Source organism: Impatiens glandulifera, chromosome 5, assembly GCF_907164915.1.
Source record: "Impatiens glandulifera chromosome 5, dImpGla2.1, whole genome shotgun sequence".
Lineage (NCBI taxonomy): Eukaryota > Viridiplantae > Streptophyta > Magnoliopsida > Ericales > Balsaminaceae > Impatiens > Impatiens glandulifera.
Window position 1 is genome coordinate 41,557,082 of NC_061866.1, and position 27,083 is coordinate 41,584,164.

The 27,083-nt window shown below is 30.6% G+C and overlaps 2 protein-coding genes across 3 annotated transcripts; both read right to left on the reverse strand.

Moving 5' to 3' along the window:
- Positions 1-2,840: 2,840 nt before the first annotated feature.
- Positions 2,841-3,641, reverse strand: LOC124937670 (protein LIGHT-DEPENDENT SHORT HYPOCOTYLS 4-like). The gene has a single exon (XM_047477972.1). The coding sequence runs from the start codon at positions 3,508-3,510 to the stop codon at positions 2,935-2,937; it is 576 nt and encodes a 191-aa protein (XP_047333928.1). The 5' UTR covers positions 3,511-3,641; the 3' UTR covers positions 2,841-2,934.
- Positions 3,642-20,344: 16,703 nt separating this feature from the next.
- Positions 20,345-26,126, reverse strand: LOC124937669 (putative E3 ubiquitin-protein ligase XBAT35). 2 transcript variants are annotated; one of them, XM_047477970.1, is made up of 11 exons: positions 25,844-26,126; positions 25,617-25,731; positions 25,247-25,327; positions 25,021-25,109; positions 24,812-24,903; positions 24,313-24,394; positions 23,684-23,786; positions 23,532-23,606; positions 22,010-22,095; positions 20,863-21,491; positions 20,345-20,627 (listed from the first exon to the last, which is right to left on the reverse strand). In XM_047477970.1, the coding sequence occupies exons 1-10, from the start codon at positions 25,943-25,945 to the stop codon at positions 20,892-20,894; spliced, it is 1,425 nt and encodes a 474-aa protein (XP_047333926.1). In that variant the 5' UTR covers positions 25,946-26,126; the 3' UTR covers positions 20,345-20,627; positions 20,863-20,891. The 2 variants fall into 2 exon arrangements, with proteins under 2 accessions (XP_047333926.1, XP_047333927.1); XM_047477971.1 differs by lacking the exon at positions 23,532-23,606.
- Between the last annotated feature and the right edge of the window lie 957 nt (positions 26,127-27,083).

A 27,083-nucleotide genomic window follows, 5' to 3' on the forward strand; every position in this document is an offset into this window, starting at 1 on the left:
AGGTATAAATTGTATATGTTTTATTATTTTGTGTTTGGTTGGTGGTAAAAGAAAATAGTAAAAAGTGTAAAAGACTATTTTATCCTTATATTTTTTAAATTTATTTTTAATGTTTATTATAAGGTGTTTGTATTATTAATTAGATGAAATTTTATAAAATATAATATATAATTATTGGATAAATATATTTTTCAAATAAATAATATTATTATATGGTTTACATTATTTTATATATAATTACTTATAATTTAATTTATATAATTATATATAAAAAAAACTTATTTATATATTAATTAATTAAAAAAAATTAAATTTATGTATTATTATAAATATTTGTATATTGAAATAATATTAATTATTTATATAATTAATTATAAATATTATTTATTAATAATGAAATACAATATTAATTTAAAAATTAATTTTATATATGACTTATTTTTTAATTAAAATTATTATTAATTTTATATAATCATTATATTTAATTATGTATACAAATTATCAAATTAAAAATTTTTATACTTAAAAATAATATAATTTTTGTTTACAGAAATAAAAATATATATTAACTAAAAAAATAAATAAAAATAAGTAATTGTGTATTTATTATAATTATTTAAATTTGAAAATCAAATAGTTAAATTTAAATTAATATTTAGATATAATTTATTATTATTATAATTTAAAATATAATACAGAATTTAAAATTTTAATAATTTTATAAAATCAAGGGTAAAAAGAAGAATATTAAGTTTATAATTATTTATTCAACCTTGTAACAGGTGTAGGTAGGTATAATATTATACCCCTTATAAGGTATAAGTTATACCTAATTTATTCTGTATATATAAATATATAATAATCAAACAATTCTTTTAATTACTATAGATATAAGTATATTTTATCTACAGGGTTGTAACCTCTACCAAACATAGCCTTATTATATACCGGTACATTTTAAGTTTTTTTTACCAGTGGAAAAAGTTATTAATTATTATTTTTTAAATAACTCATATTATAACTCCGAATTCAAATCCAAACAAGCATAGTGCATAGTGGTGTGGAAAATCTATAACTTATAATTAACTTGTCATAAGTGGAGGTTTTCCGGGACTGACAGTTTGGATGTTTAATTACATGTCTCTTTTATATATATCACAAACAAACAGGTACCCTACAAAACCTGACACTTCCACTCTTCCTTTGTCTTTTAAGATCATTTCAAAAATATGAGTTTATTGAATTAAAAAATATTAATTTAATTAATTAGTAGAAAAAGGAATTATTTGAAATTATTCAAATACTTGAAGTTGATTATTAAGGCTTTGGTGTTTATATTTTGTAGACATCATAACTAACATCATTGTTACATAAATCTTCACTTCTTCATATGTCCATGCATCTCAAAATATATAATTCTAATATGTGAGATGACTGTTTTCAAAAACAAAACAAAAAATCTGAAGTCCACATTAATCAATATCCTTTCATATATCTGGTTTCTAACCTTTGTTTCTCTATTAGTCGCATAGTTAATTACGTTTTGGAGTTTCTAATTTTTTTTATTGTATTGCATTCTTTATCCTTATGATTTTTTTATTACCATCACTATTAAAGGAAAAGAAAAAATTAATCCCGAATTTGGATAGAGGATACAAAGTTACACGCTTTGCATACGGGGCATTGCTAACCCTTATTGTTTGCGATTTCCAAACAAAAAAATGCATTCCTTTGATTCCACTTAAAAATCATTCTATCTGGCATCTCTAATTAGACGTTTCTCTTGAAACCTACCTTTCAAAAGATGGTTCTTAGGATAATATTTTGGAACTGTGGCTAAAAATATAAACAATTTATCTTATGCACTATTAGTACAAGACTATTATTATTTTTGTAAGATTAGGGTAAGTAATAATATGTCTCCTATCCAAATTAAAAAAACATAGGATTTGAATTTTATTAATATAATACGATAATTACTGATCACATATCAACTTTAATTTAAGATATTTTAAGTACAATAGTGTGATATTTGGTTTCTTAAAAATTATTTTTTGTTATTTAAGTTAATTTATTTTTATCTATCTAATTAATTGATTTATTAATTAAAATACTTTTATTTTATTTTATTTTTATAAAATTTTAATAAAAAATACATTACAATAATTTAATAATTAAAAACTAAAAAAACCTATATACTTTTTCATATAATAACAATTTTTTTATAAAAATAAAAATAAAATCCTAAATATCCCAATATAAAACAAGTTCCAAGATGTATTTTTTAGCAACTATTTTAAACTAAATCTCCTATTTAATTTTATTTTTCTTTCAAGTCCAAATATAATGAGGCTATATGAAAACACATAGAGCTGAATTAAAAAAAAAAACCAATAACATTAATTATATAACACAATATTATAATTAGATATTTAAAAAATATATTGGTTCAAACCAAGATCCAGGTTCTCTAGGTTTTTTCAAACAATGTCATTTTGTTTCACTTATTAAGATAATTAAGTTGGTCTGTTTTCCATAATTTACACCAAAATACAAACCAAATTCAATTTTTCTTTAATTTTCAATGTTCATCCATGTTGTTTGTTTAGTTTCACTCCCCCAAAAAGAGTAATTTTCATGACCACATTGATCACCAATGAAATGAAAAGTTGCTCATTTTCCAAAACAAAACATTATTTATAAGTAAATCCAACCTAAATTTGGACATGATAGAAAATTAAAATAGATGAAAATAAATATTTTTCTAAGAACAATACATCATGATGAAGATGAAAAAGAAAATGAAAAAGAGATCATAATTAACCAAAGATCATTCTCATCAAATATATAAACTATAATGCATTGAATACTACCATGATCAGATTCTCATCCATGCATCATCAAGATTAAACCCTAAACCCAACCCAACTCCGATCAGTTCGTCGGAGGTGTAATCATCCCCGCCGCCGGTGGATTTGGCCGTTTTCGTTTCTTCTTCTCATAACTAATTCCTCTAGCCTTAGCCTGAGAATCACGAATTTCACGAAGATAAAGCCTAACAGCACGGGCCCCAAACGGGTTAGACTCAGGTGGGCCGCCACCATTTTCGTCGTAAGCCGCCCGGAGTCGGCCAATGAGTGCATCTAAACTACCCCACGCCTGTCGGAGAGGGCAAGAACAAGGGGCGGGTGGGTTAAGGTTACCAAAAAAAGGGCAAATTTGTGTATGAACTTTAGTTTTCCCGAATTGATCGAGGTAACGGAGGAATTCAAGGACATGGGCACCGCTGCATCTGGGGAGTGAGAGTGGAGGACGGTGGTTCTTAAGGTATTGACCGAAAGTGTTCCAGTCACGGCGTTTTTGGTTCTCGTATCGGCTGAGATTCGTCGGAGAAGAAGATGATGATGATACGGCGGCGGCGGCGGCGGGGATGGAGTTGGTGATGATGGTTGTTAAATTTGGTGGGTTGGAGATGAGCATTTGTAGAGTAGTGTTGGAAATATTATCCATGTTTGTAAATTTGTAATCTTGAATCAAGATAAGATCGATGATTGATTACAATTCACAATCAGAGTTGGAATTGAGAGAAGTTTAGGTAAGAAATCATTGGGTTTAGCTTCATTTTGCTGGTAAATAGTTGAGATTTTAGATTAGAGAGAGAGAGAGAGAACGGCAGTGGTTTGGTTTTGGTTTTGGTTTTGTTTGTTTTTGGGTTGAATTTGATGAATACTAGAAAACCCTTGAAAACCTACTGTACTGTTCCAGTACTATACTGTTGATGGGTTACCTTCATTGTCGGTTTGAATTATTGAAATAAACCTTATTATTTTAAAAGATATAGGGCTTGTTTGATTTAGTGTTATAAGCTGTCGTATGAGCGTTTGATTAATAATCTCAGACAAAAAATTATAATCAAACATTCTTTTTTTGCGATTAAGATTATAATCTCGGTTATTTTTAAATATTTTTTTATTCATCATCTCTCATCTATTTCATTCATTTCTATTTATTTTATTCATTCTCTTTCATCTATTTCATTTATTTTTAATTATTTTATTCATTCTCTCTCATATATTCTATATATTTATAATATTTTTATATATTTATATAAAATTATTATTATAAAAAAACATACATATAAATATATTTTTATTTATTATTTATAATATAGGTATTTTAATCTATCAAATAATTAAACAAAACTATAAAATATAAATACACGGTCATTTTTTATTTATAATTATAGTTTTAGAAATTAAACTAGCCTTAATAATTATTAAAAGTATTAATTATAATTGAAATAAATGATAATAGGAAGAAGATGATAGAGTTCGAAAATAAATTGACAATTAAAAGATTTGGACATAAAAAATGTGAAAAGGCGAAAAATATATATATAATAATAATAAATTACTTTATTTATTTATATCATTTATTTTAAAATATATTATTTTTTAATTGAAGTCATTAATAATATTTAAAATTATATATTAACAATTTTTTTTTATATATTAATATAATTTATTTTGAAACATATACTATTTTTTGATTTAAATCATTTATTAATATTTAAAATTAAATATATATATATATATATATATATATATAACATTATATATATAATATTAATTATTAAATAATATTATAAATATAAAAAAATAAATAAACTTGGCGTATAAACTAAATCAAACATACCCAAACTTAACGATTAAATAAGCTAATAACGTATCCAACATACTTGAGAATAAGCTGAATAAGTTAATGATAATAAGCTCAGAATAAGCTGAATCAAACTAGTCCATATAGTTGGGTTTGTCGGTTATTTTGAAATAAATAAAAGATTTGAGTTGAGTTTTTCGGTAATGTTATAAATATTTTAATGAAATTAATATATAAAGATAAATGGTATTTAAATATTTTAGTACAAAACTCGATAAATTAATACTCGATTATTTAATAAACTTTCTAAGATAATAATATTTTTGGCCGGTTCCGACTCGGGGATAAGGTGTTAAATTAATAATTCGCTAAAATTATAAGATAATACATTTTTGATAATTTCTTTACACCCCATATAAAATATAAATTAATAATTCCTTATATATAACATATTATATGAATGATTTATGAAGGTTTTTTGAAAAATGACTCAATTGTCTTTTGTTTTTTTTTTTGTTGAAATCAATTTCCCCTTGAATGTCGTCTCTAATTTTTCTTAACATGGTAAGAACTTCTGGTGTTGTTTTCTCATAGCTCAACAAGAAATTGTTCAATGTGATTGCCGCTTTAATAGCTTCGTTTCGCGAAGGGGACTCCATTGTAGAACTTTCATCATCTTCTTCATCGATATCATCTTTATTAATTTTAATAACGCTTTCAATAATTTCTTCATCAGTCAACAACTGTGTAACTACATTTTCTTTTGGGTAAATCAGAACATCTTCGACATCCATTGCATTGCGATAACCCAACTCTTTGATCAAATTCTGGAGTTCTTGAGTGCTTTCACCACCTTCATATGAGTTCTCAAAAGTCACGTTATCTGTTGATCGAAATTTACAATGACGAAAGCAGTTCGCAATTGTATTTGCACGAACATCCATAGTCCATGCTGAAATTGCAAGATTCATTGCATCTAACACATATTTTGATCTTGTTTATATAGAAAATATTTTTAATGTCATAAAGTGATACATTGAACACAAGAAGCATAATAAGGTGGGAGATTGAAGATTTCTTTCAAATTGGGTCATTTATTTGATATACAGTACATACATTGTATAAAATAGTTAAGTAGAAATTTAAAAGTGTTTTTGTAAACTAAGTATTTTACTATAAATTAATAAAATATTAATTAATATATAAATTAATAATTAATAATTTATCGATTAATTAATAACTCTTTTAATTAATAAATTTTGGTCCTCCAAAGTGTATTATTTTATAGAGTTTCTACTATAGATGAATTGAGTGATATAATTGATAAATATAAAATAATATTTGATTTAGGATTGAATTAAAAAAATATGAACAAACATATTTTGTTTTTAATAAATTTTGATTTACTTACAAATGTTGGAGGTTGATTTTGGGCAAATGAGTATTTTTTTTTTGGTAAAAATATGTATTAATATATAATTATAAAATATTTGTTTTATTTTTTAAAAATATAGAATACTTTAGAATTGTAATTAATAAAATGATTAATGTAAGGATAATAGTGGATGTAATTAGGGACGGATCTATGAAGGGGCTCATGTGAGCTTCACCCAAACGGTTCAAATTTGACTATACCCGTTAAATTTTTAAAATTTTCAATATACTTCAATATTTTTTATATCTAATTATTAAAAAAATGATAAAACTTACTTTTATCTAATATTTTTATTCAGAATTTTATCGTTATTCTTTTAAGTCTACCACAAAATTTTTTTAAGCCCACACCAACCCTAATTCCTGGGTCCGTCCTGAGATGTAATATTGTTTGATTGTGGTTAATTTTTTTTTTATCAAATGAACAATCAATAAAAAAAATATTAAATAATAAAGAAAATGAGTAAAAAATTCATTTGAGCCATTCTTCGTTGATGGATAATATAATGAAGAATTTTTGTAATTACATTTTCCTCTATAATATCATAGTTTAATAAGAAAGATTAGTTAACTTATAGAGCATATCGGGTCGAAGAAAAACAAGGATAAATAAATAATTTTTTTTTTTGGCTGAGTTTTAAGTCTTCACATATTTCAATCTATAATTTTTTTACTCACAAGTTTCTTGTTGATAATAAACAACTTATATAGTTAGCTTGACCAAAACTATGGAATTTTTAAACATATAGTAAAAAATAAAATAAAATAAAAATAAAAATCAACTTTTTGATATATAGTTTCTTATATATGAATATTGATAAGATTTTTTCAGGCGAAACCTTAAAACATGAAGAATAAATGTTGAAACACACATAATTTTCATTCCATTGAAGTGTCTAGAAATATTTGATTAGGTGCATTTTTTTTCTAATTTATTATTATTTAGATAGGTTAAAAAAGTTTAATATTAGACTAATTTTATAAATACGATGATCTAGAATAAATATTAGTTTTAAAATTAATAAGGTTGATTGGTGCTTGATATTTTAGGTTTATGCAATTTTTTTAATTTTTCTTAGAAATGGCTTACGCCATTAATTAAAAAAATCCGAAAAGGGTAAAAGGAGTAAAAGAGATGAATTTGAGCTTACAACAATTTGCTCAAAGTCAATACACGATGGCCATGAGAAATCCAACAACACGGACATTAAATTAAAGTACAAAAGTGAATAATGAATGAAACTAGCAATCAATCAATTAAAACAAGACGATAGGGTTGATTTCCTCGGACTCGTCTCTCTTGTCTTTGTCCTTGTTCTTTTTTTCCTTCTTTTTTGTCACCCTTAGTTCTTTTGGGATATATTTCTGGATAAAGTTCCGGCTTCTTCGTCTTCGCTAGCTTCTCTTGTCACTTTTTTCTTTTGGTCTTGAGTTTGAAGTTGAGAGTATGAGATGTTTCCCTTAAGGTGGTTTCTTTGACAACGTTGCGGCTTTCTTTGGTTTCGGAGTTCATGGTTTTCAAGATGTTTTGGCTTTCGCTGTCATCCACGTCGACGTCAGGCTTTTCGAACCTAATTAGTGGGAAAGGGCCTCGGTTTCAGGCTCAGTGGGATCGGGATCGATTTGGTTCTCGTTTACGTGTCCGTTGTGGCTTTCATTTGCTTTGAGGATTTCAATATAGGATTTCTTGACCACCTTGACATTTTCTTGTTCGGGAGTGGTCACGAGCTTCTTTTTCTTTTCCATGTCCTCTTTTTCCAACTACTCGTACATGACCTCAATGATGGTCATGTTTCCATTCCGGCATCTTAACTCGAATTTTTTTCGGTTTTTTACTTGTTGAGTCAATCACAATACAAACGCGGGCAAACATGATACGTTCAAACGAGTCAAAGTCGGGATACGCTCAAAACAAGTGCTTTGGAATTACAAAGATGCGATGGGATGTTTCTAAGTCTCACCCACACTCGTTTGGATTGTGGCGGTTTGCTATTGATGTCCATTTCTTCATTCCATTTGGCAAGCTTGAAACATAAGCTGAACATGAATGTGAAATCTGAGTCGGCAATGGCTTGGGCTTTAGGCTCCGTGCCAAAAGTGATGAAGAAATAGCCAAAGTCATTGACTTTGACGTTTTTGAGTCCTTTTTCGCTCCATTATCGGAAGAGGGCTTGCTCAGAATGTGGCCTTGTGGGTCCTCATGAAGTGACCGACGACAACTCGTTTCCAATCATTGAAGCATCCCTCTTCAATTTCTAGGGGGAGTTCAATTTGGAGCGGGTGTTCAAGCGTTTTAATTTTTAGACTAGGATCCACATTGAGCTTGCTTCCATTAGCTGTCCCGTTTTGCCCCAAACATTTTTGGTTTTCCATGTTCGGTTTGCATTTATTTGTGTAGTGTATGCATAGGTTTTGGGGCACTTGTAGAACTCCCTCATGACACCAACTGACCACGGAATAATTTTCTCGTATTCAGCTTTGTCGAATTAGTTTTAATCTTGCTCGAATCGGATTTTGAATTGACAAATGATTTGCTCGTTCCTTTCAGTGGTCATGACAAGTTCATGCCTTTGGAACTGGGCGAGGGACTTGAGAATTTGGTTCTGAATGCCCACTAGATTTGCGATTTTATTTCGTCCCATGGTCCACGACTTATCGGGGATTTAAGCGGTCGGAGTGGGGATGTCGTGACATGCCGAAGTGGATGAGGTGAGCCTGGATGGAAAAACAGCACCGTGACTAGTCAGGGTGGCAGCAACATGGCCTGTCGAAGGAGTAGCGCTGCTGGTTTGGTTGAGAGCGGCCATGCCGGTCGGGTGGAGGATACATGATCGGTTAGGGGAGGAGCGTCATGGCCGGTTGGGAGATGAGTCAGAAGACGGTCTTGACCGGTTGGTAGACCAGCCATGTGACTGGTCGATGCAACAATTGGATTGAAGGAAGCGTAATCTGCATCAGCAGCGTTGAGACCGATCGGACACCTAGTAAAAGTGGAAGCCCTTTCAACCAATTTCTCCAAACTCCCTTTATTTTTTTCTTGTACTTTTAGGTTGGTTGAGGAGGCCAGTCGAGCATAGGCTCATCGTGACTCATCCTGCTCAACAGACAACCAAATACCTTAGCAACCAGCAAAAATTCAGACCTGCAGTAGAAATCAACAACAATAATCTATATCAGAAAATGACAATAGATGAGCCAACAAAAGCCACTCAATGCAGACCAACCTGATTGAGTAGCAAACTACACAGTAGACGACAATCAATAAATCCCCAAAAGTATCCAAAAGAAACTAGAAAAACAGGTAAAGCCAACTGCACAACAGAACGACGCTAGACAATATCGTGTTGTCCGTGCCGCATGTGCCGATCGCGCTTCCTTGATCAATGCTGATTTCAACGCCGATTTTATGAATTCCGAGTCAAGACAATATCGTGCCGCCTATGCCAATCGTGACGTGGATGTGCTTATCGTGTCGCTATGCCGATCATGCCGCTTATGCCTATCATGTTGTGAATGTGTATATTGTGCCTATCGAAGGTTTATACAAATTTTGATCCATATTAGACCGAGTTTAACTTGTTTAAAGAAGAATCTAATTAATTTGATGTGACATAATGCTATTAGAGTTATAAAATTCAAATTTTATTAGATAAAAATAGAATTATTTAAGTTAGATTATTAAAATATTTATTTATATTTATAATTAAAATAAGAATATTTTGATATTTATTGATGAATTGAATAATTTAAAAGTTAAAAAGATAGTTTATGTAAAGGAGGAGACTCATATTTCAGTAAATTGAGATTTTACATCTGGATCTTTTACCAAAATAAATAAATTATGTAATGGTGATTTTTTTTATATATCCATGAATTTGTGACGAATTGTCGTTGTTCATCCTATAGGGAGAGTGTAATGAGAAATAAATAAATAAATATATATATATATTACATTATTACAATAAGGTTTGAGTTATTTAAATTACATTTTTTTATAGTTGAATTTATTAATTAAAATACTAAAATATTATTTATTTTAAAAAATAAAATATATTTTATTATTATATATTAATATATTTTTAATGAAACTCAAATTACTGTATAAATCATTTCACTTTAAAATTTCAAATTAGTTGAATAACAAATCCAAATAAATTCTTATAACAGAACTTTTAAAAAAATTAAAATTTATTTTGAAAAAAATATTATTTGATAAGAATGCGGGTTATTAATTTATTTGATGTCATTTTTAGATGAATTACTTAATCTTCATATTTTGTACATTTTGACTGGAATTCAAAACCAGAATCTAAGCTATTTTTTTTAACTTGAACTTATTATGATTAATTGTCATTTAACCTGGACTTTATTTATATTGTGAATTAACTTATTTATTATGATTTTTTTTAAAAATGTAAAAATGATAAATAATATTTGTATAATATGATTACATTTTTTTTTCATTTTTTTTATTTAAACTATATATTCTTTAATATCAAATAAAAAATAATTTATTTTGTTATAATAATGGTGAATATATTTCCCTTAACCATCAATATTATTATGAATAGAATTTCTTGGAATGAATGGGGCAGAGTGGGGAAATTTGGTCATGACTTTTGTGGAAATAGTCGAGGTTGAGAGTGGTGGAAGAATAAATATTAATATATAATAAATTAAAAAAATATTAATATTAATATTTATTAGTATTTTTGGGAGGGGGAGGAATAACATGATTTTGTTTCTCCTCCTGCCATCAATCTCTTCATTTGATTGACAACTCTTCCCATTTCTGTAATTACTTTAATGCCCCCTTTTTCTATTGACACCAATCCCTTGAATGGTTGCAAACCAACCAGCAACACCAAATACCAACAAAATGATTTCCTTTATCTATATAAAAAAACTTGTTGGTTTTGTTTATTTTGGTTTTATTAGAAAATAAATTTGTTGTATCTCAAAATTGTAGATTCATTGAATTATATAGCATTTAACGTGTACTAGTAATTTGTTACATGAAACATAAAAAATTATAATTAAACATATTGTTAGTTTAAACACAATTTTATCTTTATTTTTTTCCTTTATAATTAGATAAAATAAAATAAATAAATTGAGTATAAAATAAATCTTATCAAATTTATTTAAAAATAAGCTGAATAAATTAAACGATATAAATTAAATCAAATTTACCTTCAATTAGACTTATTTCAAAAGTAATTTTTGATAGTAATTTTGAGAGAATGAGATTTTTTATATTTTTTATTAGTAAAAGATTTAAAATATTAATAGATAATGATAAAATAAATTAATATTTTTAAATAAAGAATATTTTAATTAATGAATTTAATAACATAGTAAATGTGAGTAAAATGAAATATAACCATGTTTATATATAACTAGCATTTAGCCCGTGTATTTGCACGAGTAATAATATAAAAATTGTGAAAAAAAATTACGGATAACATTTTTTATTTTATTTTTAACCGTTTTAAGTTTATGGGTGGGTCAACCCACAATCCGACCCAAGTATCCATTTACTCAACATCATTATATATTAGTTAGTTAAAAAGTTGAACTTATATTAATATTAAAACGTCCCGCATTTAACAAATTTGGTGTTGAATTTAAAATATAAAGTCTTTGTAGCCTAGTTGGTTAAAAAGTTGTACTTGTTTTGTTAGGTTGCAAGTTCGAAACATACCTTTAGCATTTTTAATTTTATTTTTAACCGATTTAAATTTAAAAACGGGTCAACCCACAATCCGACCCAAGTATCCAAATTAACCACAGCTCTCGACCCGGCAATCCGGACACTTTAAAAATTAAGCATCATTATATATATATATATATATATATATATATATATATATATATATATTAGTTAAAAAGTTGAACTTATATTAATATTAAAACGTCCCGCGTTTATCAAATTTGGTGTTAAATTTAAAATATAAAGTCTTTGTAGCCTAGTTGGTTAAAGAGTTGTACTTGTTTTGTTAGGTTGCAAGTTCGAAACATAGCTCTAGCATTTTTAAAAACGGGTCAACCCACAATCCGACCCAAGTATCCAAATTAACCACAGCTCTCGACCCGACAATCCGGACACTTTAAAAATTAAGCATCATTATATATATATAGATTAGTTAGTTAAAAAGTTGAACTTATATTAATATTAAAACGTCCCGCATTTATTAAATTTGGTGTTGAATTTAAAATATAAAGTCTTTGTAGTCTAGTTGGTTAAAGAGTTATACTTGTTTTGTTAGGTTGTAAGTTCAAAACATACCTCTAGCATTTTTAATTTTATTTTTAACCGTTTTAAATTTAAAAACGGGTCAACCCACAATCCGACCCAATTATCCAAATTAACCACATTTCTCGACCCGGCAATCCGGACACTTTAAAAATTAAGCATCATTATATATATATATATATATAGATGTTACATATTGTTAGATTATATATATATATATATATATTAAATTTAATAATAATAAAATAAATATTTTATTCATTATTTTATTTATTATATAACTTAATTTTTTAATTAAAATATTAAAATTATATATATATATATTAAATAATATTTTATTATATATATATTAATATACTTTAAATATTTTTATAAAAAAATTAATTAAATTCAAAATCTCTTCAAAATCAACCTAATCAATCTTATTTAAATATAAAAAATTATTTAAATAAGCTCAATTTGATTTGGATCTTACCATGCTTTAATATGATTCATTTTTTTTTTGTGAAGAAATAATTTTTAAGTGATAATGAAAATTAAGTGTTAAATTTTTTTTATAGGCAACTCCATAAATTACCATCCTTTTGAATCTAGGAGAGATTGAGATTTTAATGAGAGGTTAACCATATTTTTTATATATATATTTCTAAAATTAAAATCTCACTACTAAAGAGTCGTCACCTAATTTTTTCAAATTTGGAAAAAAAATATAGGTGTATGCACGACACAATTAAATATTCTTTCGAGTTTGGCGTTTGGTTACGTGTGAGAAAGTGCCAAATGAATGAGAGTTATGTCCCACAACGCTCCATAAGTCTTTACGCTCCATAAGTCTTTACTAAATCAATTTTACCTTTTAAAATATATTTTACAATTTACATTTTTTTCTAGAGCTAAAGGTAATTGTTCACACACATTTGTGTGGATCTTCTTATTTTTGTTTATATTACTTACAAATTTATAAATATACATACATACAAGTATTAAATAAAAAGAAAGGGCTTAAGTCTAGTTGGTAAAGTTTCATGTCGGTCTCGGTCGAAAGCAACATTCCTTAGTCGACAACATCATTCCTGCGACAACAACATGGGTCAAAAAAAACTAGACATGGCTAGTTTATTTTCTTGGTTGGGCAACCCTAAAAGAAAAATAAAACTCGACCAAGTAATCTGAAACACGAGACTAAAACCAAAATACTTTTGGGCTTAAGCTCTTATTTTTAAGTATACAACAATATCATACAATCACCATTAAGATCATAACATTGTTAAATCAAAATCAAGTAAGAACACATCAAAACAATGAAGAACATGAAAGTTTTTATTTATTATTAATTATTTTAAAATTTTGGGTTAGCTTTATATTTTTTTTTCGATCAAGAGATTGGTGTAAGAATAATGGGTGATCCTCGGTCTTCTTCTCGGTCGAGGAATCCACCATATAAAGTGAAGGCCCGTGTGAAGAGCAATGGGAAGCCCTTTCATATATATGGAAGTTTACAACAGCCATGTAAAGTGAAGTGAAGGCTATGTGAAGAGCCATGTGAAGCCCTTCATATATATATATATATGACATTTTACAACAACCATCATCATCCATGTAAAATGTATATATGTAGGTCGTGTGAAGAGCCATATATATGAAGTGAAAACCATGCGAAGACCCCCTCAATTGTCAGTTTAAAGAACCCATGTGAAGAGTCTCATTGATTTGAAACATTAATGTTTATTATTATTATTATTATTTCTCCAATCTTTGGGTTCTGAAAATATTAACAAACACTATATAAAGAGTATGAAATATAAATATTCAAATTTGAAGTGACTTTGTAAGCATGAATTAATTATTACTTTATTTGGTAGCTTTTTAATTTTTGACCTAGACAGAGTATACTCATTTTAAGATGATCACGGAAAATAATTAAAAATATATATGTTTCTAAAGTTTGAACTCTTCACCAATATCACTAAGCTTATAAAAACATAATTAATAATATTAATATATATATATATATATATATATATATATATATATATATATATATATATATATATATATATATATATATATATATGAGAGGAGTGATAGAGAGAGAATTTGAGGGAGAGAATGAGAGAGAGAATGATTTGGCATCATCTCATTGGTTGGAAAAAGAGAAAAGTGGGAGGAAAGAGAGAAGAGAGAAATTATTTGATTTTTTCAGCCAATCACGCTTTATTCCATCTCTTATTCCATCTCTTATTCCCTCACCTAAATTCCATCTCTCAATCATTTCTGATGCGGTGCGAGTCGAAGAGGCGTTTATGCGAAAGTTGCAGCATCCGAAAATATCTCGCAAGTGTCAGATTTCGACGATTGCCTAGTGTTTTTCGGGCGGAAACGTTTAGGGGCTCAAAATCGCATTTTTATTAGTTTCGGGTGTTTTTTGCAATTTATTAAAAGTTGTTTATTTCTTTTGCAAGCTAGGGTTTGAGTATTTAAAAGAATCTTAAAACACTTTGTTAGGGGAAGATTATTAATCAGAAAACGAGGTTTCCTCAATATCTATCAACTTTCGGTATTCGTAAGAATCAACGAATCTTGATAAAGGTTCATCCTAGCCACGCACGCTGCATCAGTTGGTATCAGTTTCCAGTCGACCCTGAGGTATGCCGCCCTGAAGACAGCCGCGCAACCCTACCCCTGGTGCTGATGATGGTGACCTTGCTGAGTTGCGACGTGAAAACGCTGAGTTTCGCCGTGATAACGACGATTTGAGGCGGCAGGTTGAATGGTTGACGCAACGGATGGATGCATCTATGCACATGCACCACCCTGAAGATGATGTTACGATGACAGATGAAAACCCTCTCGGTGGTCTTCGGAATCGATCCCCTGAACGCCTCAATCATCGCTGGGAGTTTATTGATTGGCTTTCTCAGGTTGAAGAGATTCTGGATTTCAAGGAAGTTCCTGCAGATCGTCGTGTACCCCTTGTTACGATCCGCTTACATGGTCGTGCACAAGCATGGTGGCAGCAGTTGAAACAGACACGTGTTCGTCATGGTAAGGCAAAGCTCACGAATTGGGACAAATTCAGGAAGCATATTAGGGCTGCGTTTCTACCATATAATTACGAACGTAACCTGTACCAGCGGTTCCAGAATCTTCGTCAGGGTTCTCGTTCCGTGGATGACTATTCCACTGAGTTTTACACCTTTGTGGCTCGTGTTGACCTGTCTGAGTCCCCTCTCCAGATGGTTTCTCGCTATATTGGTGGTCTTCGCCTCCAGTTGCAGGATATTTTGAATATGTTTGATCCCTTGACTGTTTCTGAGGCACATCAGCGTGCTTCACAGGCTGAGAAACAGCTAGCCAGGCGCGGTTCGGGTAGCTTTGGAAAACAGGTTGTCCCCACTAGTGGCATTGGTTCTTCTTCTCAGCCGGCCCATCCCACCCCAGCCCCCCCTCGCAGCACTACAGCCCCCCCGCAGGGACGTCCCGGTGGCTTGCGTTGTTTCAATTGTGGTGAAGTTGGCCATCGCCAAGCAGAGTGTCGCAACCCAAAGTCCACCAATCGTGGTCTTTTTACTGAGGTGGATGATCCTGACTCTGCTCTTCCTTCAGATTCAGCGCCAGTGTATGATGTTGACCGATTCTCGAAGATGGTTCATTTCATTCCCTGCAAGAAAACCTCTGATGCTGTGGCTGTTGCACAGCTTTATTTCAGGGATGTGTATCGCCTTCATGGACTTCCTGCCTCCATAGTTTCTGATCGGGACACTCGCTTTGTGAGTCACTTTTGGAGGAGTCTTTGGCGTTTGGTTAATACTCAGCTGAATTTTCGCAGTGCCTATCACCCGCAAACTGATGGCCAAACTGAAGTTGTTAATAGGTCTTTGGGGAACCTTCTGCGCAGTTTAGTTGGGGATCATCCTAAGGCTTGGGATCTGAAGCTGCCTCAGGCCGAGTTTGCTCACAATCATGCTGTTAATCGCTCCACTGGTTTCAGTCCTTTCCATGTGATTTACGGGCTGTCTCCGCGTGCTCCTCTTGATTTGTTAGCGCTGCCCAGCAAGGTGCGTCCTCATTCCACTGCTGCGGATTTTGTTGGTCAGTTGGCTCAGGTTCATCAGACCACTCATGACCGCTTGGTTGCTGCTACTGCCAAGTACAAGGAGAAGGCTGATTCGAGAAGGCGTGCTGTTGATTTTGAAGTTGGTGACTTTGTGTGGGCTATTCTGACTAAGGATCGTTTTCCAGCTCATGAATATAGCAAGTTTGCTGCTAAGAAGATTGGTCCTGTTGAGATTGTGGAGAAGATCAACCCCAATGTTTATCGTTTACGCCTTCCCAGCCATGTGCGTACCTCTGATGTGTTCAATGTGAAGCATCTTGTTCCTTTTGTGGGTGAGTCTTCTTCTGATGAGGATGATGCGGTTCCAGATTCGAGGACGAATCTTTTCTACCCTGGGGGGAATGATGCGGTGCGAGTCGAAGAGGCGTTTATGCGAAAGTTGCAGCATCCGAAAATATCTCGCAAGTGTCAGATTTCGACGATTGCCTAGTGTTTTTCGGGCGGAAACGTTTAGGGGCTCAAAATCGCATTTTTATTAGTTTCGGGTGTTTTTTGCAATTTATTAAAAGTTGTTTATTTCTTTTGCAAGCTAGGGTTTGAGTATTTAAAAGAATCTTAAAACACTTTGTTAGGGGAAGATTATTAATCAGAAAACGAGGTTTCCTCAATATCTATCAACTTTCGGTATTCGTAAGAATCAACGAATCTTGATAAAGGTTCATCCTAGCCACGCACGCTGCATCAATTTCTCTCTCTATATATATTAACACCATATCTTATGTTGGCCTTATTAATATCAATTGCGATCATATTAAAAAAAATCACCACATTCAATTCGATTTCACTTAGTTCTCATGAGGGAATTTAGATTGACTATTGATATCAAATCTTATCATGATAGATCAATTGGAGAAATTCCACCGGAAATAATTAACCATATGTGATTCCTAACGATGGTAAAAAAACAAAATATGAGTTATAACTTCTAGATTTAACTAGTTTAATTAAAAAAAATGTTATAAAATTTTTAAATTTTATTCATAGAGTAGAGTTGTTCACACCGAAATCTTCATCCATGACAAACAAATATATGGGGAAGAGAATTATTATTCTAAGTAGAGGACTAGTGTGTTTTGTGAGGTGGATATGACTTATCATCTCGTTGCATTCTATTTATTGGGGGAAAATTTGATGTCTTATTTGGAGCATGACCGAGATTCAGTGGGTTAAAGTCGTTGGGATACATGAATTAGGGTAACTAAGGTGCGGCGAGGGTTGCATGTTCCAGAAGGTTCCTTGTTCACCTTATAGAGAGGGACAAAACAATTTTTTTTTTAAATGACTGTTTTGTCCCTCCATGTCCTGTCCCGTAACAGATAATCCTATCCAGGGCGGCCCTAGGGTAAGACAACCAATGCAGTTGCATAGACCCCCACTTTTACAGGGCCCCCATTTTTTTATATTTAATAATATTATATTATTAATATTAATTTTTTCTTTTTTTCTCCTCTAATATTAAATATATATTATAAAAATATATTTTTTATCTCCTTTTTAGTCTCGTATTATAATATATTAATTAATTATACTTTATTTTATTAATTAAAATTTAATTTTTTTTTACTATTTTAGGGCCCCAAAATTTAAATTTGTGTAGGCCCCAAATTCTAAGGGCTTCTCAGGACCGGCCCTGATCCTATCCCACAAAGGTGACGTAAATGAATAATTGGATTTTCATCCTTTATGGATCATCAGAAACTCAATAACTTTTGACAAACTCATAATGTAATTATTACGAGGTTTGTTGAATCCGAATGGGGACACCGGACACCGATTGATTCCCTAGGGATCCGATTGCTCTGTATAATGTTTCTTTTATTTTTTTCTGGTTTGTGCATTGTGTTTTGTTCTCTCGATTTCAATATAATTTTTCACTTGATTTGTTTGTCATGTTTCTATATTTTGGACTAAATAAACATCATTTTCATATCACAATGCATGTATCATTTAAAATAAAGAAAAAGGTTTCATGGTTTTTATAATGAAGTAGTTGCCTAGATATTAAGCTGATAATTATGCCAAATCCAAGAGAATGACTAATCATGTCTTTGTGTTGGTTAAAGGAAGGGTAAAACAAATTGATTCCTTAACTAAAGTTGGGACAAATCTCAAAGCAAGTTGGTACTATATTCATTACATTTTTAATCATTTAACTCGATATTCAATTCTCCACTTGTCTAGCAAGGTTCGCGATCTAAACCTTTTGTTTTCGTTTTTTTCAACTTTGTCTTAACTCAATCTTCTTCCTCGAATATCTTTTTAAGTCTTCTTTTTATGTATAGTTGCGTTTGGAGTAGAAGTTTCATGTTTTGGACAACGTTCTATGTTTACCATTAGAAAAGAATCTGAAGTACATGGTAAAAGTCAAAAACACCTAAATGTGGGGTTAAAAATTAAAGGTTTTGTTTATAAAGTAGTAATAATAGACTCACATTGTTGTTTTTACATATTAAATTATTTTCATTGGCTAAGAAGGAAGGAAGGAAGCACAAGTTGAGTGAGTGGACCTTTTTGACTCTATGAGTTGAGTCATTTCAAATAATTTGTAATATTTATTAGATTTTTTTCCATTTGTTAAATATGTGGATATCAATCTATTATTTAATATGAGTGAAAAGGTTAAGTAATTTGTTGGGACTAGAGATGAAAAGATTTATTGGTGACAATATATTGACATTACAAATTAGTGAAGAAAATTTTCACAACAAAAATTGATTTTTTTTTTTTTTTTTTTTTTTTTGACAAAAATGATAATAGTAGTGTGATAACTAGTGTATTTAAAGTGTACATTTATTTGTCTCAACTTTTAAATTGTTAGCTTGATAAAAATAACGTATCAATTTCTAATACTGACAAAATTAAGAGATACTTAAAATCATTAACCAATGTAAATCAAACATTTATTTAAAAACTTTGAAAAGTTGTAAACTCGTTTAATCAAAATATTACTTATAAAAAAAATAATAGTTATATATATATATAAATATATATATATATATATAATTAAGGACTTTTAATACATGACACTATTTTTAATCAAATATATAATTAAGTATAAAAGTAATTATAAAATAATAAAAAAAATAACAAATTTTTTTATTTATAAATATAAATTCAATTTTTTCCTATAAAATGGTAAAAATTTCTCATGAACTCATAAAAATGGTAAAATTTAAATAGGCAACGTGTTTTTATTCCTATTATTTTTTTTTTCTCATATCATACTTAAAATGGTAAAATTTATCATGAACTCATCAAAAATGGTAAAATAATTCTCACATTTTTTTTTATCATACTATATTAATTGTAACCATGATAAATTATGTAAAATTTAAATTGAAAACATCATTTTTTTAAAAATTGTCCATAAAATATCATCTTAATTTAATTGAAACATCTTTATTGAAATGTAAAATTTTGTCAATGATTTTTGTGCAAAACTCATCCAGAGATTAGTCTAAGATATGAGAAAAGTTAGTTAGAATACCCTTATTACAAGAATTTATTTGTGATAATCAAGACATCAGAAGAAAGCAATATCTTAACATAAATTCAGAAGACTCATGGATTTAAACAAAAATGATCTAAAAAAACACCAACATTCTATAAGAGCTCCATTTGTTAAAAGAAATGATTTGAGAATGCTCCATTTATTAAAAGAAATGATTAGAGGAGTGAATTCGAAAGAAGAAACGAAGTGACACATTCTAATGAAAAAATAAAATAATTTCTCTCTTCTCTCGTACATTTTTTTTATCTTTTTTTCAACCAATAAGGTGATGCCACATCATTCCCTCCTTTGGTTATCATTCCCTCCTTTGGTTATGATGCATGAAAGTGAATCATTTCTGCCTAATGACTTTAGAACAAAGGAAATTGTATAGATTTGATATATTGAGATGAACACATAATAATCAAGTCTTAGTTTTCATACAGCCTTTATACAGCATTCTTCATATATAAGAAGAATTCAATAGTTTTTAATAGCCCCTTTTTTAAGGAGGCTACCAGAAAACCTTGTATTATAATACACAAAATATAACAAATCACTAATTATCATATCAATATATAAGATCTTACTTTGGTTTCTAGTATTTTCTGTCATAGATTATGTCCTGGCCACATTACCCCCATCTCTTCCTTGAGGCAAGCAAATTTCATCTGCCAAAATTTTCATCCCAAGTCATAAATAAACAGTCAAATATATGATCAGAAGTCACAATCTTAAAAATATGTATAAGAAACCCCATTTGGAAACCCTTATTTTCATTCATCGAGATAAAAAAACATTTTGAAACTAAACTTAGACAGATTGAAAATTCAAAATGCGTATACAGATGGGGTTCTAATGATGTTGATAAATGATATATAGAAGCCATCGAGATATTATGCTTACCAGTAAGTAGCAAATGCCTTCTTCAGCTGCTAAACAGCATAGAGCCTTACTACCTGATCAATATTTGCACGACAAACGGGGCAACCCCACTTCTTACCTTTAATCTCGTTTAAACAAGACATGCATCCAGCCATGTGACCACATGGAATGCAAGCCCCCTCGACTGGGGCATCCAAACATATAACACAAGACGAAGAATCAGTATCCTCTTTTCTCCAAGTCTTATTTGTTACATTCTCGGTCGTAGTTGTTGTTGAAGAAGATAAATCAACAGGGTTGTCGGCATCAATGGATGGATAGTGAATAGGACCATCATCCTCTATGATTGCTTGTTCAATTGGCGGGGCAGATGGAACTGAAGTTTCAGGTGCTGGGGTATGGACTACTTCTACAGGATTTTCATATGGGATCTTTGAAGTATCCCAACTATTGAAACTGCTGCTGGAGGATGCATTGGTGTTGTTAGTATGAGATGGTCCTGCTTCCATTGCAGAATTCATCGAAGCCCTAATTGCCATAGCTAACTCCATTTCTTCTTCAGGTGGTTGTGCTGGAGCTGGAGTTGGACCAGTTGCGGGTGGAGGGGCAATTGGCACTTGAGTATTGAATGGAAAGTTAGAACGCATTACCTGTGTTCCACAATAGGGTTATTGTCAATGGAAAAGGACAACATCTGACAATATCAATTAATCGAACATTGTAATTTGACAAAAGAAAATATATGTTTGATGAGGGGAATTGGAGTTTAGAATTCTAGTTTCAATTCTATAATTGGTTTGACACGATGACCATGATGTTAATGGATAAAATGTTTAAGACAAAGAAAAACTGTATTTGTAATTCCAAATTAAAAATGTTGGAATGGGATATACTATCATTCCAATTCTTTATTTTTAGTGTTCAAACAAACCATGGATGGACTTGGAACCACCAAATTCAATGACAATACATCTCTAACAAGCATCCTAACATTTTTTTTGTTATATGCTTTCAACATTAGAATTGGAATTCCAATTGGATTGTTCTTTATGAAACACTGACATGGTAGCAAGGGCAAGAGTCAAAATTATGTGTTTATGCAACTTGAGTGCCGACCTCATTTAAACCATAGAAAGGTAACTAACATGAATGGAGATAACTTCAGTACCTGAGGAATTCCCTTGCAAGCATTGCAAAACTGCTGCAATTGTTGTTTGTCACTTTCATTAGCAGATCCAAGTTTTATGCGTGTTTCTGCAACAAAATAAGCATAATTATAAAAATGTTCCAGCTTCTAGACAGTAAACAAACAAATGCAGTGATTTGCAAAATTTTATAACTCGTATACTAATGTGTTGTTGAGGCAAGGAAATGAGTAATCCCTAAAAAGATGTTCCCATTGCTAAAAAATCATAATTTCATTTGTCAAAGTAAGGTCTATGACTTATGAATATTTGAAAAGCTATTTTGTATATCAGAAGATATTTTCCTAGCATTGTCTGAGTCCAGACAATTTTCATTTCTAACAAATCCCAAAACATGTAAGATATTCATCATTCGATTCGATTTTTACCCACCAGGTAGCTCAAGTGGCAAGGGTCTTACAAATGTTTCAGGTTCAATTCCCACTAAGAACAGGTATGGTCATGACTGGGGGTCGTGCTAGCCACCCCAGGGAATAAACCCGGGTCACAAAAAAAATATTCATTTTTTTGTCAAGTATTTGCTAATATATATACTACAAGCAAATTGGAGAACATGCACAGCTAATTCATATTTTAGTAACACTTAGTTTTTATTTTGGGAAAAAAGAGAATAGACACATTTTTTTTAAAAGGATCAAATATATACAAAACTGATTTAAGAGCGAAACTCCTAAATTTAATTGTTACCAGATATATCCTCCTTTAAACTCCACCATGATCTCGACAAAGCTACTCATAATCAATTGACAAGATTTCAGCGATTACGTGAATTGCTCAAACAATCCCAATAGTTCTCACTAATTTATATCTAGCAGAGTTTGATTTTTGTGAAGTGATTAAGTGGCAAGATGAGTTTGCAACTTAAGACACTAATTACTATTTTTTACACAACTTATGAAATTTAATTTTCACCTCAGATACCATGTATCCAGCCAGCTTGCCCGAACCTAGACATTTCCTCTAAATTCCTATGACTTCAGAAAATGATTTTTAAGATATTTTTTTTCTTTTCCTTACTCAACTTCGAGACCTCAAAGTTTACACTCTCCTTTCTCATCTTAGTGAGCCAAAAGCCAACCACAAATCCAAAGGTCATCGTTCTTCGTCATCTCATCTTGCCACACGCCATGATAGGTAGAAGGTGGTGACCTTTGAACACAACTGTTGGCATTTGTCGCAAATTTGATCAACAAAGATGAAGAAGTTGATAACTAGGATGTCAAATATCCATATATGCTTGGTCCAGCCCATCTAGAAATCGATTGAGATAGAGCGGCTGGAGAGATGGTCATGAAGGGTCTAGTTCAACCTGGAGAGACTACTTTGAGGTCTCTATGTTGTTGAGCAAGAAAAATAAATAAATCTCTTAAGCACTCAGAATAACACTTCCCCTCAAACCTCTTTAATCTCCTAATCTGTAATAACTGTTTTATCTCACTTATAATTTGTTTCCGGTTGTCTGAGGTAAAAATTAATATAACTTACGCCTAACTCTTCGAGTCTTATTCATTCTCTCACAGGAAGCCACAATACATCGCCTTTTCCTCCAGCGTTTTGAGACTATGCATGAAGACAAAATCAATTAAATTTTGGTAAACTACATAACAGTTAATTTAGGAATCAAGGTCAAAAATTACTTTTTGCGATATCAGCAATTATCACTGTTGGATCGGGTCGGCTAAAATTTGGTTCATCCAAGTTGGCTTTCCACAGTGGAATAAGGGATCGAGGCTGGGCATCCTGTTTGGCAAACAAAAAAAATCTCATTTTAAAATAATAGTGATAAAAATGAACACCGTGTACAATAAGATACATACATATTACATAGGCATCCTAGTTGCCTGGTGAGAACAGAAATGAACACAAACAAAATATAACATATACTACACAAGCTTACACGAGCCATTCGAAAACACCTTAATACAAAAATTATGGATCCACAAACATATCTGGATGAGATTATGTTTTGAAAGTAAATTTAGTCGGACAGATTCAAAAACTTACTAGTCAGTTGCCCACAAATTAGAAGTGCTTCCAAATGGGGTTACAAGATGTTTTTTAAAATCTATTCATCTCCAATAAGAGGTTGAATGCAACAGTGTTTTTAGAAGGGACCTAAGTGATTCAAAACTGAAGCGATTTGAGGAAAGGTAAATATTCCATACTTTAGATAAGACCAGCTCAGTTTCTAAACAGGTAAGATATGTTATTTAGATTAAACCAATCAAATGTTTAGATCAATTAACAGTTCAGAATATGTAAATACCAGATCACTGGAATACATAGCAAGCTCCAACTTGAAAGGCCTTGTAAAATTGCGGGAACCAATTGGTAAGACAACAACCCAACTGACAAAACAACAAGATGTCATGGTCAATATATTATTAGCTTGGAGCACAAAACTCATATGCCAAACACATTAAGGAGGTTAATATGAGAGAAAAGAATTCTAGAATTTGATCTAAACATGACACTAAGAGAATAGGCTAATATACTGGCCATGATCTCAATTCAATAAAGCACACAAATAAGTATGCATCGATGTGCTCTAATTATATGCAATTGAATCCTGGGTGAAAGTAAAGGTGCTTATGATTAAAACTGAAAATTTAATCGATTTATTTCATTTAATAGCTTAAATGAATGATTGAAATGTTGGAATAAAGTTATTGACATTTGTTAAGTGCTTGGTTTATATTTCTTCTATTTGAATGACGAAATTATTCGAAAAAAGCCATCAAGCAACCAAGAGATTCTATACTTACACTTTCCTTGAAAGAAGTTGTGGCGCAAATACTTCCAGGAAGCCGGGACCATAGATCTCCCTCAGCCAACCAGAAAACAGGCAGATATGATTCTGAACATAATTAAAAGAAAATCTTGTTAAACCTTGATACAAAAAGAAAATAATAATCAGTGCATTATAGGAAAGATAAAACAAACATAAAAAATGGTCGGTAAACTTTTGAAGCACCTCAATTGCACGAACAACATTACTGTTCCCTTTAGCTCTTGCGACGTCAAGGGGAGTTTGACAATCATCATTCATTATTAATGCATTTGCTGCAATTTCACACAAAAGATGGTTAAAGACTAAAGAACATATTAAGCTATAAAGAAAACAAAAGGCATCAGTTTCATCATAAATACATTCAAAGAAATAATTGACCATCATCGTAAAAGAACAGTGGCATTCTTACCACCATTAGCAAGAAGTAACTTAACAGTTTGCTGAAGTCCTCTTTTCGCTGCATGATGTAGTGGAGTACCTGCATGACGACCTGAAAAACAGACAATTACATTAGCACTTTCACTTTAACCTAATAAGACATCATTCACAAGATACCAATTTGGAAGATACATAAATAGAAACAATAAGTGTTTCCAAATGGGCTACTTCCCTTGAGGATGTGCATACACAATTTGCTCAACTGATATCCTAAGCAATTTGCTATTTTTCAAGATAATCTTTCGCTAACGTCAATTAAAATGAAAGGATCTACTCTAATATAATACAATTAACCCCTTTTGTAAGATCAAAAAGTAAAGAATCAACATGGAAATGCATACCTCCACGATAGGCGTTAACATTAGCACCCAAATCAATCAAAGTCTTTGCAACATTGTAAAGACCCGGATTCATACAAGCAAGTATCAGAGGTGTTTTCCCTTCTTTATCCATCCACTGTAGAAAAATTAAATTAAAAAAAAAAAAAACCCATATCCGTTCATGTTAATAGTTCTTATATATGCTTCGATAAACCCACAAAATCAGCATAAAAATGTAAAATTGATACCTCCAAACCAGCGCCTTCTCTACGGAGAGATTTAATCCCTTCGGTGTTACCATAATTAACTTGCTGGTACAGTAACTCGTCTTTCGATTGCTGTTGCCCCATATTTGTGTATGAAGATTGTTTTAGGGTTTGAAGGAAACGAATGAATGAGGCCAAGATCAAAAAAACTAACTTTTTTTGATTTAGGGTTTGAAGGGGAGGGTGAGAGAAGATGGAAATACGAAGTGAACGTTTGCACCTCCCCTGGAAAAAACTGAGAATTTTCTCAAAGGAAAATCCAGACAGACAGAGATAGATATGAATAACGTAAACAAGAAACTTAGGGAAGAAGAAAAGAGGGGAGGGGGATTTAAGGCCAGTTTGATTCAACTTATTATATTAAAAAAAAAATAGACAACGGATTAAGTATTACCCGCAAACACTTAACCAGACGTCTGACAAACTCGAACTCATGAACTTATTATTAGTATTTCTCTTCTAAAGTTAGAAGAGGGAATAACTTATTATATTATAGTATTTAGTTTATACTAATTATTTCAATTTAACCTTTCTATTGGGTTATTCATTTAAAATAAAATTGTATTTATAAACTGAATCAAATTGGTCATTATATATGGTTAAGACTTTCGAATTGATAGATAGAAAATGACATCAAAACGCGTATCATTTAATATTTTATAATAGAGAATAATAGACCAATAACTATCCTTATAATCTCCAATTAAAAAAATAAAATAAAAATTGAATTAGATAGCCCAACTTGTTTATAGTCTTTTAATCATATTAAATAATTGAGATATATAATATTAAAAATTATAAAAAAATAATATAGTATAGTATTATTATTTTTAGTTATGAAATGGAGTTGAGGGTAAATAGATAAAAATATGTAGTTTAGTTTGTCTAATCTTAGGGTTAGTATTGGTTTAAGAGGTTGAAGATGATATTTATTTTTGGCTAAAATTGTTATTTATTTTTGTTGTTTTGATGTAAGATTGTTATTTGTTTTTGTTGTTTTGATGTATTTGTGGATAATTTTTCTTTTTGTGTGTGTAATTTTTTATGTTAATTTTTTTTTGATTTCTTGTTAAATGTTTCTGTTCTGTTTTGTCGAGTCTTTATTAATTTTTCATGACCTTTAAAAGAAATTTGTATAATTTGACATAATTTGTATTTACAAGTTTTATTTGATTTAAAAATTAAAGAAAAAAAGAAGATAATTATGATTTAGAGATGAAAC